Source organism: Alligator sinensis, unplaced genomic scaffold, assembly GCF_000455745.1.
Source record: "Alligator sinensis unplaced genomic scaffold, ASM45574v1 scaffold449_2, whole genome shotgun sequence".
NCBI classification, from domain to species: Eukaryota; Metazoa; Chordata; order Crocodylia; family Alligatoridae; genus Alligator; species Alligator sinensis.
Genome location: NW_005842831.1, coordinates 2,134 through 12,767, shown reverse-complemented (window position 1 = coordinate 12,767; position 10,634 = coordinate 2,134). Strand labels below are relative to the sequence as shown.

The 10,634-nt window shown below is 43.3% G+C and overlaps 1 protein-coding gene across 1 annotated transcript in view; it reads right to left on the bottom strand.

The window, feature by feature from the left end:
* Positions 1–9,164, bottom strand: part of RAB11FIP3 (RAB11 family interacting protein 3) — a 28,884-nt gene extending 19,720 nt beyond the window's left edge. Inside the window, exons 1-3 of the mRNA XM_006035399.3 lie at positions 9,142–9,164; positions 8,542–8,577; positions 4,203–4,296 (exon numbers count right to left, since the gene is read on the bottom strand). Coding sequence (XP_006035461.3) covers positions 4,203–4,235 — 33 coding nt within the window. The 5' untranslated portion in view covers positions 4,236–4,296; positions 8,542–8,577; positions 9,142–9,164. The remainder of the gene's footprint in view (positions 1–4,202; positions 4,297–8,541; positions 8,578–9,141) is intronic.
* Positions 9,165–10,634: the final 1,470 nt, after the last annotated feature.

Below are 10,634 nucleotides of genomic sequence, written 5' to 3'. Positions count from 1 at the left end.
TGGGGAACTCCCTTCTTGAAAGCACGGTGGCAGAAAGAGATCTTGGAGTCATTACTGACTCCAAGATGAACATGGGCCAACAATGCGAGAACACGCTCAGTAAGGCTAACCGTAATTTGTCGTGCATCCACAGATCCATTACAAGCAACATCAAGGAGGTGATCCTCCCCCTCTATGCAACACTGGTCAGGCCGCAGTTGGAGTACTGCATCCATTTCTGGGCGCCACACTTCAGGAGGGATGTGGACAGCACTGACAGGGTCCAAAGGAGGGCCACTTGCATGATCTGGGGACAGCAGGGCAGACCCCATGAGAAGAGGCTACGGGACCTGAACCTGTTCAGCCTTCGCAAGAGAAGGCTGAAGGGGGACCTGGTGGCCGTCTATAAAACTTACTAGGCGGGGGACCAGCAGGGATTGGGAGAGACCTTGTTCCCCCGAGAGCTTCCCAGAGTAACAAGGAATAACAGCCATAAGTTGTTAGAGAGTAGGTTTAGACTAGACATTAGAAGGCACTACTTCACAGTCAGGGCGGCTAGGAGTTGGAACCAACTTCCACGGGAAGTGGTGCTGGCTCCTACCTTGGGGGTCTTTAAGAGGAGGCTTGACATTTACCTAGCTGGGGTCATTTGAGCCCAGTTTCTCTCTCCTGCCCAGGGCAGGGGGTCAGACTAGAAGATCTACAAGGTCTCTTCCAAACCTACATCTATGAATCTGCGAGTGGGAACAAGCAGAGCCCCAGGGGGCATGGGGCACAGCACAGTTTGCCCCCACTCATTCCAGCCCCTGCTGCAGTGGCGCCGGGAGTGGCCAATGCCAGCTGCCTGCAGCTGCTGGGCTGTGCCGTGGCCCCCCCCCGCCCTAGGCTCCGCTTGTCCCTACTCACCCCAGCCTCTGGGCTACACCATGCCATGATGCAGGGAGCTGGCATCAGCTACTCCCAGGACCACTGCAGCAGGGGCTGGGGTGAATGGGAACAAGCAGAACCCCGGGGGCACGGGGTATGGCGCAGCTTGTCCCCACTCACCCCAGCCCCTGCTGCAGCAGCCCTGTGAGCAGCCGACACCAGCTTCCTGAAGTTGCTGGGCAGTGCTGCACCCCAAACCCCCTGGGGCTCTGCTTGTTCCCAAGCACCCTAACCCCTGCTGCACTGGCACCGGAGGTAGCAGACACCTCCTGCCTGCATGGCGCAGCCCAGGGGCTGGGGAGAGTGGCATGTGGCCAGGTGCAGTGTGGGTGTAGGGAGGATCCAATCCCCAGCACCAGCACCTCCCGCCCCACCTGGGGTAAGAGCTGGGAGCCACGCGCCCCTGAGCAGTGGCTCCAGTCCCGCGGGCCTGTGTGGAGCAGCTGGGTGCAGCATCCACTGTAGGGAGCAAGGCCGAACTCTCCTGCCTGCCCCCCTGGCGGGGCTCACAGCTCCTGGCACAGGGCCCCAGCCAGAGCTGCTGGGGTGCAGCTGGGACCCACGCACCCCAGGAGCAATTCCCACAGCCCCTCCTGCCCTGCCCGGGGTCAGAGCCAGGGGCCCCGTGCCCCCAAGCAGCGGCTCCAGCCACCCCCCTCTCCACATCCGGCTGGAAACCTGAGCCTCAAGTAACCGTCATTTTTAGCTTACTGGCATCCCCAGCCATTCCCCACTCATGCCAGTTAACTCATGCCAGTTAAATGCCAGGGATTTTACTGTACCCAGTAAAATTGAGTGAACTGAAAAATGGGTGTAAATCAGTAAAAACCAAATAACTTAAAAAAAAAAAAATCAGTAAAAACTGAAAATGTGGAACACTACTTATGCCCAGTCAGTTTTACAGTTGTACCAATGTTTTCTGTTAGGCCCAAAGAGGGTGGAAGGAGGTGGGGAGGGGGAATGTCACAAAAGGAGTGGGGAAATGCACTTTTTTTTCTTTTAAAGAAAATAACACATTACTGTCAAACCACAAGCAATAGAGGAGGGACTCGGGGCAGTTACAGGACCAGAAACTAATTTTAAATTAATTTTTAATACGGACCTGATGAGATTTCACTTTCCTCCCCACCACTCGAGATCCTCTGGCAGAGAAGTAAGAAACCATGTAAAATCAGAAAAAATAATTTTCCTTTGGGTTGCAAATCTGCATTTTAATTTTGCAATTACTTCCTCCCCTTCCCCTGAGCTATATACTTCCCTGTTCTAATCTATATGTTATAAAAGGAAGGTGATGGTAAATATACCATAAGAAATGCGCTCTTGATATCCTGCCAAGCTGCAGTACTCAAAATTGTGACCACTGTGGTCAAGAAAACAATCACTGCATGCTATAAACAACAAGTGGTGAGGATACGTTTACAAAAGACAAAGTATCTATTCATGCAAAAGCTTAAGACACAACATCCAAGTAAGATCAGATCAAGCAACACAAAACATTTTTTTCTTTACCACAGATGTGCCCGAAAAGTCAATTTTACACAATACTTTGGAGTGAAGGACAAGTTCTGCAAAAATCTACACCAACTCCAGAGTGTCAATTCAGAACTAAGAAAACTAAAACTAAAACGTTCAAACCTGCTGCCTGAAGTTAAGTTACAAAATACATATTTGGGCTCTTTAAAGAATTAGCTTAGTATCCAGCAGAGTTTGAGTGCACAACTGAAGCTACCATAAGCTGCATGTAATTGCTCAGTACCCTGAAGTCAGAATACATTTATATGCCCTTTAGGCATGCAGGTTTGAAAACTCTAGCATAAGTTTTAAGAGAGACTTACTATAAGTTATGTTATACTATAATCACACCAAAGTGCTGTCAAATGCAAGAGTTTGGTATCTTTAGACGCTCTATATTGTCTCTCATCACATTGATCCATGAAGCTTCCTCTTATAATGCTAAGACAGTGATTCTCAACATGAGTGCTACAGCAAGAGCATGTACAAGGAGGTAAGTGGAGGCTCTTCCCTGCCCAGCTACTCCTCCTCCCACTACCCCAAGTGCCCAGCCCCTCTGCAAGGAGGCAAGGACTATAATAAATAATTTTTAAAACTGGGTATTATAGAAGGGTGCCTGGAGTCTAAAAAGTTTGGGAACCACTGTGCTAAAATTAAACCAGTTCTGAAAGGATATTTTCATGCACATTTATACAAGCCACAATTCATTTTACTGGGAGTTTTCCATAGTCCCTCAGCTATTTTTAGCTATTGGTGTTCCAGTAAAAGCTTTCCTTCCTTTCATCCAGCATCTTTTCCTGTCATATAATCCTTTGCTTGTAACATCCCAGCAAAGCTCATCAGGGATGTCACAAAGTCAGCATTATATCCTCACTGTGCAGTAATGGCAAGGGAAAGACAGAAGTCCTTATTTCAAGCCAGACAGCTTTACATACTAGAGAAAGTGGCATTAGATCACTTTAATTACTACTGTGAAACACAAAATAAGCTGATTATAAAATAGATTTTTCTGTACCAATATTCCTGAGTAAGTATAATTACTTTAAACAACACCCGCAATGCCTGTACATTGTATTAACAGGCCAGCAATATCACCTATTTAGATTAATACTACATGTGCAAGCCTCCTGTCATCACAATGAAGAGGTCACAAAACACAGGATTGTTTAGTAACTGTAAGGAAGAGGCATCACAAGCCACTTCCCACCAAAAAGCAAAACTCAAATTTGCAAGCCTGGGCAATTCAGCCTTAATTCTCACTGAAAAGACAGCAATTAGACCTCCCAACCCAACACAGGAACAGGACAATTCTTTCCTGGTCATTTTGTCAAATTATACCCAGCAGCTGAGTGCAGAATGCTCTGTATTAGTCACCTGTTTCTTTATCCTTTGTGTTAACCTATCCAATATCAGCCAAGCTTCCAATAACAAGTGATTAATACTTTGCATTTCCACAGAAACTTATGCCCAAGGATTTCAAAGCACCTTAAAAGCATTCAATTACTCACTGTAGCAATAGGACCAATATACCAACTTTACTAAATGAGCAGACACGCAAAGAAATGACTGGCTCTAGATCACACAGCTAGTCAGACAGAGCCAGATACAAAATCTGGATGTTCTAGTCACTGACCACTTGATTTAGCCAGTACACATACATGCTCCTTCCACTAAAAGGGAAAGTAATTCTAAAATCAATGGCCATATAAACAGAGCTTAACAATACGTTCAGATGCTATTCCTCCTTTAAGGCAAAACAGATGAAGCTGAAATAGCATTCAAACCTTGTCAGTGATGTCCTCATCTGCACACTCCATGGCGTCCCGGTAAGGGTCTTCTGTAGCATCCACAGCCAACGTGCCCGTCTGATGCAAGTGTCTATAACAGAGACAGACCAGCCCAACCCAGAGAGCACCAGCAACATTAGAGTCAGCATTGCAGAAAACAGTCTCAAACTTATTTACATGTTAGACATACAACTCTGTTGTTCTTATTTCTCTCAACTCCCAATGCTTTTCTTCCATGAGATATCAAGACTCTACCCTGGAGTTAAAGCAAACTTTTAAATTCCACTAATCGCATGTTTTAACCACCTCCAGTTTCATCATGACAAGATGCATCCTTGATTTTCACCAGGTACCAGTATCTTAACAACATCTCAACTTTCCTAAACTTCATAACTGAATTTTTTACCTTATTAGTGACTGCTTGTTAAGAGTGCAAATGCTTAGCAGCCAACAAGAAAACATGCAGTTACTTTTGGAACTTTATGTTATAAAGTTTATATATTTGTATTTAAATAAAGTTATATTTATAACTTTAGCAAGTTATAAATCAGCTCTTTTTGACCTTTGGAATCTGGAAAGATAAGAGCTTACTTTCCATACCTCAGTTCTTTTTAAACCTGTTAAGACTGGCATCTTATACCAACAGGACTAGAAAGTACTCTGCTCTCACCACCGATAACCAGGTGTGAAGTGACTGGGGAAGTCAAGAGAGAGAATGGACCTTATTGTGAAATACACCGTTAACTCTTGCTCCCAAAGATGAAGACTAGTAAATTGTTAGCCAAGACTTGTAACTTTTTGTCCACGTGTGTATTATGTTTCAAAGGACGTTGTCCAAGATACTCAACCAAGACATTTACCAGCTCTGAACAGTGATGTGTTATCACAGAAGACTTGCTCCATATACCATCTTGACAGGAACATGGTAAAAAGGAGGCAGCATTATTGATACAACTTAAATAATGGAAGAGCTATCTCTTTTGAGCTCTATGGAGAGGGCAGAGGATTTGTGGATTATGGTTTTCCCAGGAGCTTTTAAAAGCTAGCTTGTAACTGCTTAGCAGGGCAGTTAGATCCTGGATTTGTCTTTCCATACACCGTAGTTAGCACAGTGCCCTCTGGACTGCTTTGTGCACATCAGTTGACTTTGTAGGCACCAAAATCTTTATAATACAGGCAGGACTCCCTAACTCTGCTTTGGTAATTTGTTTGTCTAGATCTCTTTCCTCCCACTTTCACAGGGTATCCCAGAATTCATTCTGTCTTATGCTGGCATCACTGTGCACAAATGTCATCCACGCACTCTGGGCCATCCACTCAGATTTCTCCCACAGTGCACTGTAACGAGCACGTTTATTTTACATGTAGGTGTGGCCCTAAAGCATGGATGACATCTAACACGTTTCAACTTTTTTCTTCCCACCCTGGGTCTTTAGCATGGAATTAGACTGTAAATTCTTTGGGCTGGGAGCTAACTTTGCCCAGTGCCAAGCACACTGTGGTCTCATCTTAGCTGGTTAACAAGTCAGCATTAGCCAGGAAGCAGATGGTCTTTGCAACAAGGAGCAGGCATTTCCTTTTCCTGGGAACCCTAGCCTACAGTTCGTAGCAGGAACTAGTTGTATTACTCTTAATAAACTATACAATTGTTCCTTTACCAGACTAGTAGCAAGCCTGTGATAGCAGATGCCAACAAAAACAAAACACTTGCCCAGTTCCCTAGCATTTGTCCCATGTAGATTTAGACTGACTGTATTTATTCCTGAGAGATTATCATCTCAGACATGTCACACTTTGTGGCAAGGAACATGCCATTTTTTTCTATCTACTTGAACAATCAAAAGCCATTGAGCAATCTAAATTTAAAAGTGTATTTATAAAGCTCCCAAGCCACAGGAGATGATGATACTGCATATACCTTGATGACTTCTGTTGTTTAGAGGGAGTTAAAAAGGAAAACAACCTAACTTGAATCCCTGGCGATTCTGTTCTCTACGAAAGCAGAATTCTGATTCTTAGCCTGATCCTCAAGTACTGACAATTGCATTGCAAGTACCTCTATTCTTTAGAATGAAGACACTGAATGGATTCTCAGAATATTTTGAACAGATATCAGTTCCGCTTTCTAGAGCCAGTACTGGGGTTCTATATTAAAGAGTACTTGAGGCTTGAAACTAATTTGGCACAATGTTACCAGCTTTGAAAAATACATGGGTGTTGTATAATAAAAGATGCAAGAAAGAACGATAATTCACAGCATCAGGCAAAGTTATTAAAAACAGGTATTTACCTTAAAGAGAAGGGATCCCTCTTAAAAAAGATATGAAAAAGAAAGAAACCTGGGTTCAAACTAGATAACCCCAGGTTTTATCAGAAACCCATTTTATTTCTTCAGGCAGATGCACACATTCAATCAGAAGTATTATTAACAACCATCACGGTACTGCTGAATTTCTCTATCCTCTCAACCAGAGCTCAACCACCACCACAGAGAAGAATAAGTGAAGTGACTGCCCCCTGAAAAGCACTACCAAAAATCTGAATTTGTGAATCTGACACTGGCCAGGTTCCGAGTATAAAGCTACCTGGAACTGTGATCTTGGATCCACTGTGATAGATGAAGAGAGACGAAGAATCCAAGTTGGATGAGGCTGGGGAACAGTTTAAAATTTAAAATGAAAATTCCCAAGTGATTTTGTTAGCAGGTAGAACACAAAAAGCAACTTGAGGAATACAGCATGTTAAAAATCTCTTAAATTAATGGGCAGCCTTAAAGAGCTTAGAAACTGTTTCCTAATAAACCACAAGGAGACAAAAAGATTCTAAGGAACAGAGTTTAAAAGTAAGAGAATAATACTCAAGACATACTTCCTCTCTAGCAAGAAAGAATCATGCCTGGAAGGGTTAGTTTGCCACAGAAAAGACTGGAAAGGAAACAGTGGAGGAAAACAGCTGGGAAAAGATTTCTAAGAACTCCTGAGATACTGAATCCAGCACAGGAAGACTACTGTCCAAGGGAAGCCTGACAAGACAGGACCAGCCCTCCCTGCATTTCTGATCTCAAGAGATTCACAATGAAAGTGAAAATTTCTTGAAACATGACACACAGATCAAATGATCCAGCAAAGATGGTGGCTGCAACAAGCAGATTAGGAAAGTCTGAGATTACAGGCTTTTGTAAAATGCAAATTAAATCACTGACCATTCAAAAGACCAGCTCCCATTTCTCAAACAACCCCCCCCAAATCAAAATTTAAAGAAGGTGTATGTATGTGAAAAGATGAATACTAAAATTGTCTCTCTCCCACCCCCTCCTTTCACTTGAGTTGCACTGAACAAAAGTATTTGATTCTCATATATGATTTAAAAAAATCCTAGAGGAGATACCAATGAAGAGAATGCCAGGAAATGAACAGGGCAGGTGGGACAGCTAGCTAAAAGTACCTTTCTTAAAATTTCAAAATAGAGCCAACATAGGGTGAGGGGGGGCAGGAGGGGAGTAAAGAAATCTTAAGCTACCTCCCCTGAAGGGAAAGACTTGAAGCTGACAAACAGTTACCAAGACTGTTACCAAAGTCTCTTCTAAAAAGAACCTCAGAGATAAACAGGTGCCTATATTTTATTATACAGTGTCCACAAGAGGAGTTCTACTGATGTAACTGCAGTGATACATTTCCCCATGTACACAAACCTTAAGGCAGACTTAATCTATGCAGAGAGAACTGTAACAACCATGTAAAGCCTCAGCTGTAAGGGCTAGCTCAACTCTAATATCTAAGGAGTCCATGAAATGATGAGGTCTGGATGAAGGTAGTAAAGAAATTAAGCAGGATAGAGTGCACAACACTCAATAGAGCAGAAACAAACAGAAACAGAGGACTTGTTTCAGAGTGAATTGGTTTTAATGAGCTCTCATTTCTGATTGGATGTGCCTGCCCAACTGACTGAACCAGCAAATACTCACTCAGTCTAAACTAATAACTCTAATAATAGACAGAAGGGTATCAGTTACCAGGAGTTCTCAGAATGGAGATGATCTTCCACAGCAGCCCCCCAATCTCCACCCATCTTGGGTCACACATGGACTGGGGAGGTTTGAGAACATTCAAGAAGTAGCCAAGTTTATGGCAGTCAAGAGGTGTATTAAAATTAGCTGTTTAAAATATATCATGAGAATTAAACCAGCTATAAATTACATATTTTGCAGAAGGTAACATTCATTTATCTACAAGTAAAATATTGCACATCTATATAGTTTCAAGCACACTGCACATCTGAATCTGCGCAAGCACATTCCTTTCCTACTGCAAAAGGATAATACAAAATGCCAGCATACCTTGCTACCTTCTTGCTTGAGAGTCTTTTATTCGGACTGTGAAATAAAGAAAAAACAGGAAAACAAAGTCAGGAAAACTGACAGTGAAGAGTAAGAGAAACAGGAAACAAGCTAAGAACATTAAAGGGGCACATCCTTTACAGCACGGCACGGCACGGCACGGCACGGCACAGCACAGCACAGCACACATTACTCAGCTTTTTAATGCAATCCATGTTAAAATCAAATGTGTGCATGTTTTTTAACAAAATTTCATAACAAATCAAAAGGTCTAGCACTTGTTATGCCTGCAGGAATTTCACTGGCACTGGCAAGAGCCTTACTCTTCACTCGTTGATTCCAGTCCTGAAAACAGATCGTTGAGAAAAGGGCTAATAAGACTTGGGCTTGGTAGGACTCAGCCCAGTTGCAAGGCGACTGTAGCCTGATCCACTCAACAGCACATGCTAAAGAGATCAACTCTCAAAGGAACAACGCTGAAATACCCTGAAAAATCAGGCAGAACTAGCACACAACAGGCACAGATGTGGAAGAGCCAAATACTTTTAGAAACCCAATACAATATCCTCCACATTGCATTCATTACAAATATAAACTGACTTGTGTTTGTTGTTGTATATGTCATCAGCATCAGTTGACAGAGGACTGGCTAGTTATTTTAATGTCATACTAGACTTAACATGATTTTGCGGTTGTTTAGTTAAATTTTGTCCTCTCTTCTCTTCCTCCCTAGTATAGGCAGCTGTATTTGCATCTAAAAAAATCAAGATGACTGGATTTTAAGCAAGGTCTCATTGCAATGATTAGTAATAGGGACAGCATACACTAATTTAAGAGTACCGGCAGATGTAACAATTGTATGATTATAAAACAATATTAATACATGCTGTTAAGATGCAACTGTTGCATGATTATACAGTGACATAAGTGTAGCAAAAATAACCCTAACTTTGACCCTGGATGATGCACGGTTAAAGATGGAGCAATTTAGCTCACTTGTATGGCTACATGATCATGCAGATATAAACACTTGAACAGCTGCTGTGTGCTCCCAAGCAGCAGCTCCCCCCCTGGCCTTTTGAAGTGGCTACAAGTGTCCATCTGTCTACACCCTTACTAATAGCTGCCAGAGGAACCATGTATGATAGCTATTAAAAAAAAAAAAAAAAAAAAAAAAAAGTATGTTTTACAATGCAGTTTACTGGTATTTAAAACTTAACATGACATCCCAACACATGATATATGTATTAGGGTGCATCCACACATGCAAACATGTGCGCTTGCAGCAGCTCAAATAGAAGCTGTGTAAATTTGAGCTAGGGCTTTTTGCCTCAGTGCATGTGCTCGGACATGCACTTTGTTGTGGAGCAAATTGTGTCACTTGGGGCAAAATAACCCTGCCTGGTTCCTCCTGGATCTGCAGCCAGGGGGAGCTAAAGCCCGGGGCCAGCACCTGTGCTGTGTCCAGCAGTATAAAAAAACTGCTCTCTGGCAAGCAGCTCAGGGCTACTCACTCACAGGAGCTTCTGGGGCTTGGCCACTTGGTACCTGGGGACACTACCCCTTGTGCCAGCTGGACTGCTGCAGCAGCATCCCAAATCCATTTTTAAAAATACCCCAAAATCTATGTTTATATGTTTTTCCACTGAAAAAAAAAAACCACTCTACACACACACACACACACACACACACACACACACACTATAGATATATATCTAGCGAGAGAGAGCGAGTGCAAGTGCAATCAGTTGGGTAATGCTTTATCAGTATATTTACAATGTCAAAGCAATGTGGAAGCCTACCAGTGTCTCTATCATCATGATAAAATAAATTCTTAATACCTATATGTGTTGATGTGTACTTTTGGTTTTCTTCGCACATAATGGGTGTTTGATAGGGGGATGTGGTGTTTGCAGGAAGCGGGTGGGAAGGGGTGTGGGGGAAGGCGGGTGGGTGTGTGTGTAGAGGGATGTGGGTTGGTGTGGGCTGATTGCTGGGGGGGACTGTCAGTGTGGGGGACCTTGTGATGGGGCTGCTCAGGAGGGGTGCAGGCCCCCCCACCAGGGCCCCAGCCCCCCCTGCCCAGGGTACCC